Source organism: Lipotes vexillifer, unplaced genomic scaffold (genome assembly GCF_000442215.2).
Source record: "Lipotes vexillifer unplaced genomic scaffold, Lipotes_vexillifer_v1.1 scaffold1094, whole genome shotgun sequence".
Lineage (NCBI taxonomy): Eukaryota > Metazoa > Chordata > Mammalia > Artiodactyla > Lipotidae > Lipotes > Lipotes vexillifer.
In genome coordinates, this window is record NW_006792775.1 from 4,731,195 (window position 1) to 4,748,331 (window position 17,137).

The 17,137-nt window shown below is 49.1% G+C and overlaps 1 protein-coding gene across 3 annotated transcripts in view; it reads left to right on the forward strand.

Annotated features, from left to right (window-relative positions):
• The window catches only part of CPT1A (carnitine palmitoyltransferase 1A), a 57,034-nt gene that overhangs the window by 32,234 nt on the left and 7,663 nt on the right, over window positions 1-17,137 (forward strand). For all 3 annotated transcript variants that reach the window (XM_007465978.1, XM_007465979.1, XM_007465980.1), the window contains 5 exons: window positions 421-616; window positions 2,949-3,137; window positions 4,059-4,164; window positions 8,335-8,451; window positions 10,703-10,867. In XM_007465978.1, the coding sequence (XP_007466040.1) occupies window positions 421-616; window positions 2,949-3,137; window positions 4,059-4,164; window positions 8,335-8,451; window positions 10,703-10,867 (773 nt within the window). The remainder of the gene's footprint in view (window positions 1-420; window positions 617-2,948; window positions 3,138-4,058; window positions 4,165-8,334; window positions 8,452-10,702; window positions 10,868-17,137) is intronic.

The following is a 17,137-nucleotide window of genomic DNA, read 5'->3' on the forward strand; positions in this document are numbered from 1 at the left end:
GTTCAGCAGCTCACTTCCAGCAGCCTGACCTGGGACACATGACCCCCCTCCTTTCCCAATGCCCAGCATAGGGGAGCCACATCTGTCCCAGCCAGGACACCCTCAGGAATGTAAGGGAGAGACAATGGCACTGCCTGGGTCCATCCCAGGCCCGCCAGGGCTCAGGCTTAGCGAGGGTTGCGTCCTTTGCTCCAGGTGACACGTCCAGTGAGCGGCCGAGCAGAGCTTAGCACTCGGGCCTGTCTGATCCCAAAGCTTTCGATTCGGGTGCTCTACAGAGTGCTCTGCAGACCTTTGGGAAGTGGACTCGTGAGCTGAGCGGCGTGATGCGGGGAGAGGAATTGGTGTCGTCACGGGTGGTTTTCTCCCCTCCCCTAACCGGGTGCCTCTGGGTTCTGTCTCCCCCCACTGCCTCCCCAGACACCCTCCAGCACCTCGGGGACAGCAGGCACATCGTCGTGTTCCACAAAGGCCGTTACTTCAAGGTCTGGCTCTACCACGACGGCCGGCTGTTGAAGCCCCGCGAGATCGAACAGCAGATGCAGAGGATCCTGGATGACCCGTCGGAACCCCAGGCCGGCGAGGCGAAGCTGGCGGCCCTCACGGCAGGAGACAGGTGTGCAGCCCCTCCGTGATGCCGTTGTGTCTGGGGGCCATCGGGGGCGGGTGCTCCGAGTGCTGTCCTCACCCAGGGTCCCATCTGGCGGGCAGGTGTGTCCAATACCTGCAGTGCTTGGCTTGGCTTTGTCCCCCGGGAGCGGGTTCTGCCCCCACCCTCAGGTCCCCCTGGGCATCTCCGTGGGACAGGCAGGCGTGTATGTGCACGGGTCCCAGGGCACGTGACACAAGGAAGGAGGTAGGCGTCTTCCCCGGGCTGTGGCATATTTAATCTAGAAACAGACATGTTTAACCAGGGCCTCTGTGTTAGGGTTAGGGTTAACTTCCTGCCTCGTCTGAAGCTTGAGGACCTGGCTTGTGCAACCTCGGCTCTGATACCTTTGGGGCTGGATAAGTCTGTTTTAGGTGGCAGAGGGGAGCCCTGTCCTGTGCACCGTAGAGCATCTCTGGCCTCTCCCACCGATGCCAGTAGCATCCCCCAGCTTAGCAAGCAAATCTGTCTTCAGGCTTTGCCCAGGGCCGCTGGGGGCAGTATGGTCCCTGGTTGAGGACCCCTGAGGTCAGCAGTGTGGGCACCGTTGGGGCAGCACCGGGAATATGGCGGTGAGTGACCGACCTGTGGAGAACAGGAAGATACCCCGGCGAGGGCACACAGAGGCCGGCAGTGAGCCGTGGGGACCGACAGGCCGCAGAGGCGTCCGGGGAGCAGATGCTGGGAGCCGTGGAGTGGGTCGGGGCACCGGAGCTCCGGGTGGGATGGGTCCAGTGTGTCCGGCTGCACTGGGGCTTGATTCTGTGATGGGCTGCTGTTAAAGGGACCATGTTAGGCTGGCGTGACCTGAACAGACTTGGGCGATCATTCTGGTCCAGGGGCTCCTGGAAGCAAGATCCTCGCCGCTTGAGGACCAGAAACAGGTAGTGTTAGTAGGAAGGGAGGCTCAGTCCGAGAAGCTGGAGTGTTTGGCCATCTCTGGGGGGCAGAGACTCAGCTGGAACAGAGGGGGCGTATGTCCTGGGGAATGAGCCCTGGGTCCCCAGTGCTGATTGAGTATCATTGGGGCACCCAGTTGGGCAGAGGTGGGGCGGGGCGGGATGCAGGCTCAGTGAGCTCCACCCTGATGGCCCTGCCGTGGGGCATTGCCCGTCTCATCTGCCTGAGTGCCGACGCTGTCCCCAGGCACTGAGGAGCGCGGTTGAGGCTGAGCCTGTGATGGGACCCGTTGTGGTTATGGGCGTTTTGGCCCCATGGGCGGCCTCAGCTGAGCACTCGGTGCACGGAGAAGAGCGTGGGAGACAGAGGCCCCGTGGCCTGGCGTGGAAGGGTGGGCAGGGGCCTGAGTGAGGGGGCCCAGGAGCCATCCGGGGAAGCCACGGCTGGCGTGGCTCTCAAGAAGCGGGCGTCCCGTTAGCACTGTGTACCCCACGTAGGGCGGGACGGAAAAGGATCCCTGAATTCCGCTCCCGGGGCGCCCCTTCTCACAGGGGTGTTGTGTGGTGTTTGTAGCATGGACGCGTGCACCTGGGGCAGGCTGGCCTGGGTAGGAACCCAACCTGCCACGAAGGAGCTGTGATTTCATCTCTGTGCCTCAGTTTCTTCATCTGAAAAATGGGACAGTGGTGTCGGGGTCCGTGAGCTCGTCCCAGCACCAGGGAAGTGCTCTTGGCACTCGCTGTGGCTTCCGTGGGGTGGTGCCATGGAGGGGGTCTGGGCGCGGGGCTGGGAAGGATGTGAGGGGGGCCCTGCCTGCCTGTGGGTCCGCTGCCCTGGACGGCGGAGCTTGGGGCCCGTCTGGATTCTTGTCCTTCACTCGGCATTTACCGACGTGGTTCCATGCCTGCGACTGCCCTGGAGCAGATACAAGGAGAAGGCGAGGCCCCTGCCCGCAAACAAAGCAGCCCAGCCGGCAGGCAGGTGGGGGACTGCAGATGCAGAAAGTCGCAAATGTGTAGTTTTCCTTAAACCCCTACAACACGGGAAAGTGAAAACCGTTGTCGTTTCAAACATCCCACTTAAAGAGATGTCACCAAACTGCTGCAGGTTTTTTTATATGTTTCTTTTTCATTTATTTCTTTTCATATTTGGCTGCGATGGGTCTTCGTTGCTGCGCAAGGACTTTCTCTAGTTGCGGCGAGCGGGGCCTGCTCTTTGTTGCGGTGCGCGGGCTCTAGGCACGTGGGCTTCTGTAGTTGTGGCACGTGGGCTTCAGTAGTTGCGACTCATGGGCTCAGTAGTTGTGGCACGTGGGCCCTAGAGCGCAGGCTCAGTAGTTGTGGTGAACGGGCTTAGTTGCTCCTGCTGCAGGTTTAATTGTATTTAATCCTCACTGCAGAGTCCCCTGGGCCAGGTGTCGCCAGGCCTATTTTGGACATGGGAAGAACAAGCAGTCTCTGGATGCAGTGGAAAGAGCCGCGTTCTTCGTGACATTGGACGAAACGGAACAAGGGTATAGGGAGGAAGACCCGGTTACGTCGATGGATAGCTACGCCAAGTCTCTGCTGCACGGCAGGTGTTTCGACAGGTATCACGCTTACCTTCTGAAACACAATGGTTTGCCTGTGGACTTGGAAGAGATGTTACATGTGGCTGACACCCAGCCGCAAGTATGTATCTACGCTCTTAAGGAATAAGGCTAGCGTGAAAATATGACTGGTAACGCTCTTCTTTCCACCAAAACTGTTACACACACGCAGCTTAAGCAGCAGCTTTGAGGTCCTTCCCCTCTCTGTGCACGACACCTCTATTTGGAGCTGCTTGTGAGGAGTGGCTGTGGGTCACCTGGAACCAGGTGGGGGAAGGTGGTACCCGGGGCCCGACCTGGATGTCGGCTCTGGCTTTGCTCACCGAGCGTGTGATTGTGGTGAGGCTCTTCTACCTCTTGGAGGCTCCTTTGCCTTGTCTGTAAAGTGAGGTCCTGCCTGCCCATCAGGTTGGGGGTGAGGATTGGCTGGGGTGGGGGAGAGGTGCGGCAGGCACAGTTGGTCTTCCGTATCCGCAGGTTCAGCCAACTACAGACCGTGGACCGTTGTTTAAGAGCCTCGGTTGTGGAGCCTGCGGATACAGAGGGCCAACTGTGTGGGGCTGGAGCATCCTCAGGTTTTTGGTATCGGCAGCAGGTCCTATAACCAACCCCCCGGCAGGTACCGAGGGACGACTTTGCAGTCTCCTATTTCTCCACAGTTGCCTTGTGCATCCTTTTTTGTTACAATGATACGCCCTGTTCTCCTGCTGTCCAGTACCTGAATGCATATCTCTGCGTCGGGAGCAGGGGAGAAATGAACGACTTAGGGTCTTACGTGCTTTTATTGTCACCTGCGGAGACCCGTTCACCCCTGCGGGTGCCAAGTCAGCAAGCGCATCCAGAGGAAAACAAATACATCGTTTGGGTTTATTTTTGTCTTTGTAAACATGTAAGTCACATAAACATTTTTGCTTCGTGTAGGTGGTTTGATAAATCGATCACATTTGTCATCTTCAAAAACGGCAAGATGGGCATAAACGCGGAGCACTCCTGGGCCGACGCCCCCATCATCGGTCACCTTTGGGAGGTGAGCATCTGCAGGTTTAACCTGAGTGTGGAAATTGCTGTTGGAATTTCTGAATTTAACTTCATAGTATCTGTCTGGGTATAATAAGTGTTTTCAGCAGGTGTCGGCACCGAATGTAAAGTTAAATCAGTAACAGAAGTCATTCCTGTCTTCGTTCCCTACGGCTGAGGTTCCTTAAATGGAAACATTTAATGTCATGTCGTGCTGGAGCCAAAATAGTGAGATGGCCTCGGCTCCAACGCAGTGACATCAGGGTGGAACTGAAGCTTAGTTATTTTGAAATAAACCACCCCTTCTTTGCTGTGTTTTCTAGATTTTCCTATCTGCCAAGCGTTAGGCCAAATAAAAGCAAGGATATTAAAAATCTTGGTTTATAAAAATGCAGTGTGCCTTCTACCACTTCACTTAATTCTTAGAATTACCAAGTTCTAAGAAAACCCACCAAATCCCTGTCATCCTCTCCCTCCACCTATTTTATTTTTATTCTTTTGGCTGTGCCGTGCGGCATGTGGGATCTTAGTTCCCTGACCAGGGATCGAATCCGTGCCCCCTGCAGTGGAAGCGTGGAGTCTTAACCACTGGACCACAGGGAAGTCCCCCACCTAACACTTTAAAATACAGTGCGGGGCTTCCCTGGTGGTGCAGTGGTTGGGAGTCTGCCTGCCGATGCAGGGGACACGGGTTCGTGCCCCGGTCCGGGAGGATCCCGCATGCCGTGGGGAGGCTGGGCCCGTGAGCCATGGCTGCTGAGCCTGCGCGTCCGGAGCCTGTGCTCCGCAACGGGAGAGGCCACAACAGTGAGAGGCCCGTGTACAGCAGCAAAAAATAAATAAATAAATAAATAATTAAATAAAATACAGTGTGTATTGGCCCTGCCACCTTTTAAACTGTTTTAAAATTCATTTCTCTCTGAGCTGTTTGACCTGTGTCATGTTTGGCAGGAAAAGTTGAGTGAAGCTTTTGTTTTCTGAATTCGCCCGTCAGGTTCTTTTGTAAGGAAATTGCTAAATTCTAGGCCTGTCAGCAGTGGACTTGACAGAGAAAGACAAGTACTATACGATATCACTTATATGTGGAATCTAAAAAATAATACACATGAATCTATATACAAAACAGAAACAGGGAATTCCCTGGCGCTCCAGTGGTTAGGACTCTGTGCTCTCACTGCTGAGGGCCCGGGTTCAGTTCCTGGTCAGGGAACTAAGATCTTGCAAGCCACATGGTGCAGCCAAAAAAAATAAAAACAAAGAACAGAAACAGACTCACAGACATGGAAAACAAACTTATGGTTACCAGAGGGGAAAAGGGAGTGGTAAATTGAGGAGTATGGGTTTAACAAACTACTATGCATAAAATATTGGGTTGGCCAAAAAGTTCGTTCGGGCTTTTCTGTAACGTCCTACGGGGGAACCCGAACAAACTTTTTGGCCAGTCGAATAGATTAAACAACAAGGATTTACTGTATAACACAGAGAACTATATTCAATATCTTGAAATAACCTATAATCTGAAAATACATACGTAAGATGGAATCACTTTGCTGTACACCTGAAACTGACATAATATTGTAAATCACCTGTGCTTCAATTAAAAAAAAAAAAACCAACAACAAGGGACTTCCCTGGTGGTCCAGTGGCTAAGACTCCGCGCTCCCAATGCAGGGGACCCAGATTCGATCCCTGGTCGGGGAACTAGATCCCACACGCCGCAACTAAAGATCCTGCATGCCACAACTAAGAAGACCCACGCAGCCTAAATAAATAAATAAATAAACATTCAAATAAATTGGCTGTCTTTAAAAATAAATAAATATAACAACAATAACAACAACAAAACAGTGGACTCGACTCAAATTGTGTGTCATCCCATTTGACCAGATTTGAGGTGACTTTGTTGAAGAGATAAAAGCCCCCTTGAGAGTCACAGTGAGCACAGTATTTCTGCATTCCTTATGTTGTCTCTGCTCTAATAAATGGAGGGGAACACAATGACTCACTGTCACTGCCCACGCGGGAGACACACCCCCGTGACCGCAGGCCGATCACCTCACTGTCCTGCCCAGGGCGTAGAGCCCCCCGGGTCTTGTCCCTGAAATCAGGTCGTGTAGTGCACTTGTGATCCACAGGGGAGCTCCTGCTGGGTCTTTTCCACTTTACTTGACTGTCTTTCCTGTGGTTAGGGTCTCAGCAAAACCTAACCTGCCGTTCCTTCAACCAGGGGAGGTTTTCTATGTGGGGAAACCTTTTAAAAAGGGAGAAAAGATGCTCCAGTCTGAGACAACAACAGCGTGGTCCTAAGACATTTATCCGTGATAAGAACAGCCAGGTATCGAAAAGGCTCATCACCACCCTGGTCTTTGCTTCTGCCGACAAAGGCTTAGAGATCCTTTCAGCTGAAAATCAAGCAAAGATCAAACCCCCTTCGGCACCACTGGACACCACAACAAGAGCTTTTAAGTCTGTTTGCACAGGATAATGATCTAGGTCTGTTACACCCTGTTCCAAGTACTCTCCCAGTAATAAGTGCATAAGAGCTGTTCTTTGGTAAACGGGAAAAGACACTGAATCCTAGGCAGTCTGGACTACGTAGGGTACACGTACCAAACAGAGAAATCTACTGGATGCTGACAAGGCCAGGCTTATTTTTTCAGTACTCTGGCTAAGATAAGGTAAAGGGATTTAGTCTCAGACCGAGGTGACCAGTTGGAAGTGGTGGTGTTTAACTGTTAACTGCCCAATAGACAGAATGGCCTGTGACTCCAGGGGTCAGACAGGAGCCCAGTTGCTCCCCGCACGGATGGGAACTGACCCATTGTCTTGTCGTGGAGGCCCACGCCAGAGCCAGTTAAGGGGCTGGTACAAGGACGCCACCCATGCCAGTTAAAAACAAATCTGGTCCAAGCTGAATCCTGTTGGCTGTTGGTATGTTCCTGATGTTTAATTGTGTTGGACTCTTTCGGGGCTCTGACACAGTGCAGACACAGATAGGCTGGGCTCCCTCACCTGCCCAGCTCTGCAGGATGCCGACCGCACATGCATGTGGCCCCGCTCCACACTCCCCCATCCTGGAACCCCCCTGCCCCCCACACCATTTGACAGTATCACCATCTGACCTTGGGTTGTTTTTTAAAATTTTTAAAAAATATTTTAAATTTTATTATTTATTTTGGCTGCGCTGGGTCTTAGTTGCAGCACGCGGGAGCTTCGTTGCAGCATGTGGACTTCTTAGTTGCGGCATGCATGCGGGATCTAGTTCCCCCACCAGGGATCAAACCGGGGCCCCCTGCATTGGGAGCACCCACTGGACCACCAGGGAAGTCTCTTGAGTTGTTTTTTGTTTGTTTGTTTGTTTGTTTTACTTCCCCCACTGGAATGTAAGCTCCCAGAGTGCAGAGATGCCTTTTTTAAAAATATTTTTGTTATTTTATTAGATGTAATTCATATACCATGAAATTCACCCTCTTAAAGCATACAGTTCAGTGGGTTTTGTACATTACAAGGTGGTTGTCTATCCATCACCACTAATTCCAGGACATTTTTATCACCCCCCCTAAGGAAACTCCCCACCCTCAGCCCCCTCTTGCAGCAGCCCTGGGTAACCACTAATCTCCTTTCTGTCTCTGTCAGTTTGACTATTCTGGCCATTTCATAGAAACGGAATCACACAGTACGTGGCCTTGTGTCTGGCTAATGTTTTCAAGGTTCATCTACATTGTACTGTTAATGGTATTTCATTCCTTTTTATGGCTGAATAGTATTCCTTCGTATGATTAGACCACATTTTGTTTATTCATCACTCAGTGGACATCTGGATTCGTTTTACTTTTTTTTTTTTTTTTTTTTTTTGCGGTATGCGGGCCTCTCACCGTTGTGGCCTCTCCCATTGCGGAGCACAGGTGCTGGACGCACAGGCTCAGCGGCCATGGCTCATGGGCCCAGCCGCTCCACAGCACGTGGGATCTTCCCGGACCGGGGCACGAACCCGTGTCCCCTGCATCGGCAGGCGGACTCTCAACCACTGCGCCACCAGGGAAGCCCTATGGTTAAGTCTTGATGTTATCTCTAGAAAGAACGAGGGTTTGTCTACTTTGGGAGGTCAGATAACTTTTATGTAATGCTATTAGCTGTGATGATCTCTGCCTTCACAGATGTATCTTTTTATTTTCGACAGTACGTACTGGCCACGGACAGCTTCCAGCTGGGTTATGCAGAGGATGGACACTGTAAAGGGGACACCAACTCAAACATCCCATACCCCACCCGGCTACAGTGGGACATCCCGCAGGAAGTAAGTCCCAGTGATCAGGCACTTGTTAATTACCTTGGGTGGGAAACGAGTTTAAACTAACAGCCGACTTTTCCAGCTGTGTCCTTCCTAAGTGTTCACGAGGTCAGTTGAAGACCCCCCGAAACGGAAATCTGTCTGCCTGTGGGTTTCTTACTGGACCTTGGAGTTGCTACAGCTCCAGTTGCCTGGGAAGCCCCAGTAAATAGTTCTTCTTTCATTTAAAGCATTTGGCTAAGATTGTCAGTGAAATTTCCAGCTCAAACTTAGCTAGACATCACAATGAAAAAGTGAAAATCAAAATCACTTCCTTTGGAGTTGGAATACTCTAAATCACTAATTTGTCATTTTTCTCCCTCTAAGTGTTCTCCAATGCAGTTCACTCAGTGGAAGCCATTTCCAGAAGGAATTTAAGGGTTGGAAATGCCAAATCCTAGCTTACCCAAGCCAAGCAGGAATTCCTGGGGCCTGTGAAGTGTTTTTCTTTTTTTTTCTTTTTTTGGCCGTGCCGTGCAGCATGCGGGATCTTGATTCCCCAACCAGGGATTGAACCCGCGCCCCCTGCAGTGGGAGCACGGAGTCTTAACCACCAGACCGCCAGGGAAGCCCCAAGAAGTCTTTTTTTTTTTTTTTTTTTTTTTTTTTTTTGGGGTTACGCGGGCCTCTCACTGTTGTGGCCTCTCCCGTTGCGGAGCACAGGCTCCGGATGCGCAGGCTCAGCGGCCATGGTTCACAGGCCCAGCTGCTCTGTGGCACATGGGATCTTCCCGGACTGGGGCACGAACCCGTGTCCCCTGCATTGGCAGGTGGACTCTCAACCACTGCGCCACCAGGGAAGCCCCCAAGAAGTCATTCTGATGTGGAAAATATTGCATCTAGTCCTGCAGTCTTGCCCATCTGCACTTTTTTTGTCCAGCCTGCCTCCCTGGGGCTGGTGTGTGTTCCTCGGAGAGATGTAACCTCTGCTGAAGTGTGTGGTTGAGGGTCCTTTTAGCTAACTAAGTCACTTACCGTTTATTCAAAAAAAATTTTTTTGATGGACTTTATTATTTAAAGCAGTTTCAGGTTCACAGCAAAGTTGAGTGGAAGGTTCAGAGAGTCCCCGCTCTCTCTCTGCCCTCACACATCACAGCCTCCCCTGCTACCAACGTCCCCTGCCACTTGGTGCGTCTGTTACAGTCAAAGAAGCTGCACTGACAAGTCAGCATCACTAGAGGCCGTAGTTCATGTCAAGGCTCACTATTTTTTTTCCCTCTGTCCATGCCGTGTGGCTTTGCAGGATCTCAGTTCCTCGACCAGGGACTGAACCCAGGCCCTGGCAGTGACAGCCCAGAATCCTAGCCACTAGGCCACCAGGAAACTCCCCAGGGTTCACTCTTGGTGTTGTGCATCTGTGGTATGGACAAAGGTGTAATTACATCATAGTATCATACAGAGCAGTGTCACTGCCCTAAAAAACCTTTCCTCAGTCTATTCATCCCTCTCTCCTGCCTCACTCCTGGCAACTAGTGGGCTTTTCACTGTCTCCATCATTTTGCCTTTCCCCGAATTTCATAACTGGAATCGTACAGTGTGTAGCCATTTCAGATCGGCTTCTTTCACTTAGTGGTAGTCATTTAAGATTCCTCCGTGTGACTTCACGGTTGAGGGCTCATTCCCATTGTACGACTCGACCACAGTCCCTTTCCTTTTTACTTTATTTTTCTAGTTTTTTGGCCACACCGCATGGCGTGCAGGAGCTTTTTTTTTTTTTTTTAAATATTTATTTATTTGGCTGCACTGGGTCTTAGTTGCGGCACATGGGATCTTTGTTGAGGCTTGCAGGATCTTAGTTCCCCAGCCAGGGATCAGACCCATGCCGCCTGCAGTGAAAGTGCGGAGTCTTAACCACTGGAACACCAGGCAAGTCCCAGTCCATTTCCTTTTTAAAACTAGCTCCTCAGTGGCCAGCATATAACGAGAATGGATCTCACGAAACAGAACCTGTGACACTTTGAAATGCCCTTTGGGGTCCCACTGGGAACCAGGAGTTCCTCCTGCTTGGGCCACCCCACTGCTCTTCAAGGGCAGGGGGGTTGCCACATTGCTAACTCATTGCAGCTCTTAGGTTAGAAAGGTTGGGGAAAACCAAGAAGAAAAAGTGATGTGTGTATTTCCAAGCAACAAGCTGAAAGCCAGCTTGCTGTTTTCTTCAGAGTATGTGTCAGTATTTTCCCTCCTATTAAGTGAAAGCTTTTCTCCTTTTTTTCCCAAGTGTCAGGAAGTCATAGAGACTTCCCTGAGCAGCGCGAACCTCCTGGCCAGCGACGTGGATTTCTGTACTTTTCTGTTCAGTGCTTTCGGTAAAGGGCTGATCAAGAAATGCAGAACCAGCCCGGACGCCTTCGTGCAGCTGTCCCTCCAGCTGGCTCATTACAAGGTGAGACCCCAAGCTGGGGTTTTCATCCTGAGGGCTTCTGGGGTCCCTAAATGCAGGTCCAAGGCCGTTTGCCCAGTGGGTAGGGAGGACCCATCGTGGGAGCAGGTCGTGCCTGTCATGGTGTGGGGGGCTCCTCCCACAGACAGATGGGACAAGTGTCCAGCAGAAGCGCCTGGGGCAGCAGCGGTTTCCTGTATTGCGCAGGAGTAGAGAATGTGGGGGATGGTAGCCAAGTGAGATCTCATTGCTCCACCAAGTGGGAAATAAACCTTTAAGCTCCCAGTCCTAGGGTTTGGTAAAGCAGAACTACTTAGGGCAAATGACTGGGTGTCTCTGACCTTTGACATCCTCCTTCATCAAAGGGGACATGCCAGGCCCTGGGAGGTGCTCTGGGATGGATGGGGTCCCTGTAGGATCAGAAGCTCGTGGTGTTTCCACTGCCTCTCTGGGCCTCTGGGCACATTCTGGCTTGCACGTGACGGCCCCATCAGAGACATAGCCCAGGCCCCAGGAGGACCTTAGTGGGACTCTTTTCTGTTGGAGGGAGCGTTCCACCCTGAGAGGGCACCCCTGGTTTCCAGGGCTGGTGGAAATCCTTGTGGCATTAGCTCAAGATATGCCCTGTTTTTTTTTTGTTGTTGTTTGTTTGTTTTTAATGTTTTTTGTTTTCATTTTTGTTTTTTCTTTGGCCGTGCCAAGCAGCATGCAGGATCTTAGTTCCCTGACCAGGGATCGAACCCGTTTTGTTTTTTTTTGTAAGAATTTTTTTTTGATGGGGACCATTTTTAAAGTCCTTATTGAATTTGTTACAATATACTGCTTTTGTTTTATGTATTAGTTTTGTGGCCACGAGGCATGTGGGATCTTAGCTCCCTGACCAGGGAACGAACCTGTACACCCTGCATTGCAAGGCAAAGCCCTAACCACTGGACCGCCAGGGAAGTCCCAAGATATGCCCTGTTTTTAATGGATAACTTTTGTTTTAAAACTTGAGTGCTGTGCACAGATGCAGTGCAGCGTCCCTGGATACCGGTTCTGCCCTTGTGAGTTTTGCTTTGTGCCAGGCACTGGTCTCAGCGCTCTCACAGTCCCCTCACTAGGGAGGAGCTATTGTTCGCCCATTTTACAGGTGAGAAAACAGAGGTTCAGAGAGGTGAGGTGACCTGCCAAGGTGACACTGGAGTCGGGTGGATCCAGGGGGTGGCCTGTAGGTTTGATTCCTCTGTAGCTCAGGTCAGGAAGATGAACAGATGCAGAAGAGCACAAGAGGCAATGTTAGTATCAGGTAAACGACAACTGATGGGCCACAGTTGTACCGAAAATTAACTGTAACACAGTTCTTAATAAAGATGGTCATGATCGAGTCCCTCCCATCAGGGAAACTTGCACACGACTCTTAGATAGCCTCATCCACCAGAGGGCAGATAGCAGAAGCAAGAAGAACTACCGTCCTGCAGCCTGTGGAACAGAAACCACATTCACAGAAAGACAGACAAGATGAAAAGGCAGAGGGCTATGTACCAGATGAAGGAACAAGATAAAACCCAGAAAAACAACTAAATGAAGTGGAGATAGGCAACCTTCCAGAAAAAGAATTCAGAATAATGATAGTGAAGATGATCCAGGACCTCGGAAAAAGAACGGAGGCAAAGATTGAGAAGATGCAAGAAATGTTTAACAAAGACCTAGAAGAATTAAAGCACAAACAAACAGAGATGAACAATACAATAACTGAAATGAAAAACACACTAGAAGGAATCAATAGCAGAACAACTGAGGCAGAAGAACTGAAAAATGACCTGGAAGACAGAATGGTGGAATTCACTGCCGCAGAACAGAGTAAAGACGAAAGAATGAAAAGAAATGAAGACAGCCTAAAAGACCTCTGGGACAACATTAAACGCAACAACATTTGCATTATCATAGGGGTCCCAGAAGGAAAAGAGAGAGAGAAAGGACCTGAGAAAGTATTTGAAGAGATTGTAGTAAAAAACTTCCCTAACATAGGAAAGGAAATAGCCACCCAAGTCCAGGAAGCGCAGAGAGTCCCATACAGGATAAACCCAAGGAGAAAGATGCCAAGACACATAGTAATCAAATTGGCAAAAATTAAAGACAAAGAAAAATTATTGAAAGCAGGCAGGGAAAAACAACAAATAACATACAAGGGAACTCCCATAAGGTTAACAGCTGATTTCTCAGCAGAAACTCTACAAGCCAGAAGGGAGAGGCATGGTATACTTAAAGTGATGAAAGGGAAGAACCTGCAACCAAGATTACTCTACCCGGCAAGGCTCTTATTCATATTCAATGAAGAAATCAAAAGCATTACAGACAAGCAAAAGCTAAGAGAATTCAGCACCACCAAACCAGCTCTACAACAAACGCTAAAGAACTTCTCTAAGTGGGAAACACAAGAGAAGAAAAGAATCTACAAAAACAAACCCAGAACAATTAAGAAAATGGTAATAGGAACATACATATCGATAATTACCGTAAACATCAATGGATTAAATGCTCCAACCAAAAGACACAGGCTCGCTGAATGGATACAAAAACAAGACCCGTATATGTGCTGTCTACAAGAAGATCCACTTCAGACCTAGGGACACATACGGACTGAGAGTGAGGGGATGGAAAAAGATATTCCATGCAAATGGAAATCAAAAGAAAGCTGGAGTAGCAATACTCATATCAGATAAAACAGACTTTAAAATAAAGAATGTTACAAGAGACAAGGAAGGACACTACATAATGATCAAGGGATCAATCCAAGAAGATATAACAATTGTAAATATATATGCACCCAACATAGGAGCACCTCAATACATAAGGCAACTGTTAACAGCTCTAAAAGAGGAAATTGACAGTAACGTAATAATAGTGGGGGACTTTAACACCTCACTTACGCCAATGAACAGATCACCCAAACAGAAAATTAATAAGGAAACAGAAGCTTTTCTTTCTTTCTTTTTTTTTTTTTTTGCTGTACGCGGGCCTCTCACTGTTGTGGCCTTTCCCGTTGCGGAGCACAGCGGCCATGGCTCACGGGCCCAGCCGCTCCGCGGTATGTGGGATCTTCCCGGACCGGGGCACGAACCCGCATCCCCTGCATCAGCAGGCGGACTCTTAAGCACTGCGCCACCAGGGAAGCCCCTCATCTCCATTTTATACTCGAGGAGGTGGGGTATCCTGCCTGCAATCTATAGCTCGTTTGTGGCAAAGCTGAGCTTGGATCCAAGCAAGTTAGTTCTAGAACCTATGTCCTCAGCTGCTGTGATACAGCTTTTCAGCTGATGGATGCACGAATAAAGAAAGCCACGGGTCAGTTTTGTTCACAAATGCAGATGCAAAAAATCTAAGTAAAATAAGAGCAAATAGCATCTACCAGTATAGGGAAAATATAATCACCAGCAATAGTTAATACCAGAGGCAGGAGGACGGTTTGGTATTAGTAAATCCGATAGTAGATTAAATCATATTACTAGATCAGAGAAGAAACCAGTCATTGTGGCAGATGCTAACAAGGCATTCAAAATGTAGCATCCTGTCTCAATAACTCTTAGTATAAGGGGTGTTTCCTTAACACGGTAAATCCCATCATGGGTCAGCCACCAGCGTATTCCTCAAAGGTAAAGTATGGAGGCGACCCCATTAAAACAAGAAGGATGAGGAGGCCCTAGGAGGCTGTTCCCAGACAGCTTTCCGTGAACTACAGCGAGTGCAGCTGACAGGCTCACGGGGCAGGAGGAATATTCGCTCATCTGCTCAGAAGGTGGAGCGGGCGGAAAAGCTTTTACGGTTAAGAAGCGTGTTCGGGAAGGAGGCCCCGTGCAGAATTATACAAAGATCAGCATCTTCCTCGTACAGCCACAATAGCCAAGCAGGAAACATAGTAGGAAAATGTGATGCAAACTGGAGACAAAAATCTGGGACCCCAGGTGTTTCTTTCTTTCTTTGTTCCTTCATGCAGGCAGGCATGCCGTGCCACGCGGCTTGTGGGATCTGAGTTCCCCGACCAGGGATTGAACCTGGGCCCTAGGCAGTGAAAGCGTGGAGTCCTAACCAGTGGACTGCTCAGGCGTCTGTTTATAAAGCAGACGGGACCTTTGGGAAGGAAGGCCCAGAGCTGTCGAGAAGCGGTGGACTCTTGGAAAGGGAGAGAAGGCTGTGATTTTGGATAGAAAGACTCGTCACCGTGGAGATGGATGTTCCCGGTTCACGCGTGCAATGTGAACATAGTAAGAGGTCCGGAGATGATTGTAGGAAAGGAGCTTGACCGCTTTACCTTCAAGTTCATCTGGAGGGCTAACATTTATATGAGAATAACCAGTAATATTCTAAAAAGGAAAAGTGGTCAGGTGGACACGGGGCAGGCTGAGGTGGCAACTTGTTCTTTCAAAGCCAAAAATATAGAAATCAGAAGCTTATAGTGAGTAATACGGTGTAGTTTTGGTGCCAGAATAGTTCTGTGAAATCATATAGCGATTCATTTAACATTGATGGGAAGGAATGACTTGAGTCATCAGTGGAGTTGGAAAAACTGGCTAGATGGTTCCATTTCAGGAAAATAAACCGCCCAATAGAAAAACATGGAGTCAGAGCAGAAATTGGTGATTCACAAGAGAAGAAAAATACCAACAGTCAGTGAATGTACAGCAAGAGTTTAATCTTACCAGGAATCTAATAAGTGCAGCTTAAATAACACTGAGTTTTTGCCTGTGCAGTTTGCAAAGAGCTTTCCTACATTCTGTGTTTGGAAGGGTGGCCTGAGAAAGGGATGTTCGAACTCAGCAGTTGGGAATGGTCATCTGTGGGGTGCACACAGCCTGAAGAATCACTGGGAAGGCGTAGCCGTTTACCCAGAAAATTCTACTTTGAGAATTGTATTCAGTGAAAGGACAGGTTGACAAAGATGAGTTTAAGCTTGCCCCTCTGTAAAAATTTGAAGCAATCTAAAAGGTTCTCAAAGTGAAATTTGTTAGACTGTGGCATTTTTATATGTGGAGTATTATGTAACTATTAAGTGATGTCTATGGTGTATTCTGGGGAAAAAACTTAGTCATAAAACAAGATGTTATTCATTGTTTACAAGTGATCTGCAAACTCTGGCCCACAGGCCACAGGGGCCCTTCAGCTAGTTCACATGGCCCTTGAGTGGAGAATGGTCTTACTTTCTTTGTTGTTTTTTTGGCTGCGTTGGGTCTTCATTGCTGCACACGGGCTTTCTCTAGTTGGGGTGAGTGGGGGCTACTCTTCGTTGCCGTGCGTGGGCTTCTCATTGCGGTGGCTTCTCTTGTTGCGGAGCACGGGCTCTAGGCGTGCAGGCTTCAGTAGTTGTGGCTCGTGGGCTCTAGGCGCATGGGCTTCAGTAGTTACGGCGCACAGGCTTAGTTGCTCCGTGGCATGTGGGATCTTCCCGGACCAGGGCTCGAACCCGTGTCCCCTGTATTGGCAGGCGGATTCTTAACCACTGCGCCACCAGGGAAGTCCCCAGTCTTACGGTTTTAATAGCTGAAAAAATTCATCTATTTTTTTTGTGATAGGTAAAAATCAAATGAAATGTCAGAGAGCAGAGATCAAGTTTATTGGCACGTGGTCATACCCACTTTTTGGCGTATTGTCCGCGATTGTTTGTGAGCTACGGTGGCAGAGCTGAAAAGTTGCAGCAGAGACCACCTGGCCCACCAGGACGATGATATTTACCACCTGCATTTTACAGAAAACGCTTCCTGACTCTCACTTTATTCTTTGCAAAGTCTGGAAAGGAGAGAGGGGAAATATTGGCAGGCAGTGCTCTGAAGATTGATCTTCATTTTCTTACATTTTTCTGTTTTAATTTTTTGCATAAGCATGTATTACAGTGACTCTTAAATCAAGTTACTCTTTCAAAGTTAAGGATTATTTGTTTTAATAACCTAAGGACTCATATTTATTCTTTGCGCTATGGCTAGAAACAACCAGAACATCCTTCTTGTTCCCTCCGCCCACACGAATTCTTCACATGGCACTCAGTCTATTGAAAATGATCGATTGAAGTGATCTGTTAGTAGTGTAAATCAGATTCATCTGTTCAAAGGTTCTTTCCTGCACGCTTGGTTGAAGGCCAGCTCTGTCAGGGACAGGGCTCATGGTGGAGGCTGGTCGCAGCAGGTTAAGTGGGCTGCAAGCATAACCCGGCTTGGCTCTGTGAGGGGTCTGAGCACACTAATATTCAGTGCATTGGCCACTAGGTTTTGAGATGGCCACTTTTTTTTTTTTTTTTTTTTT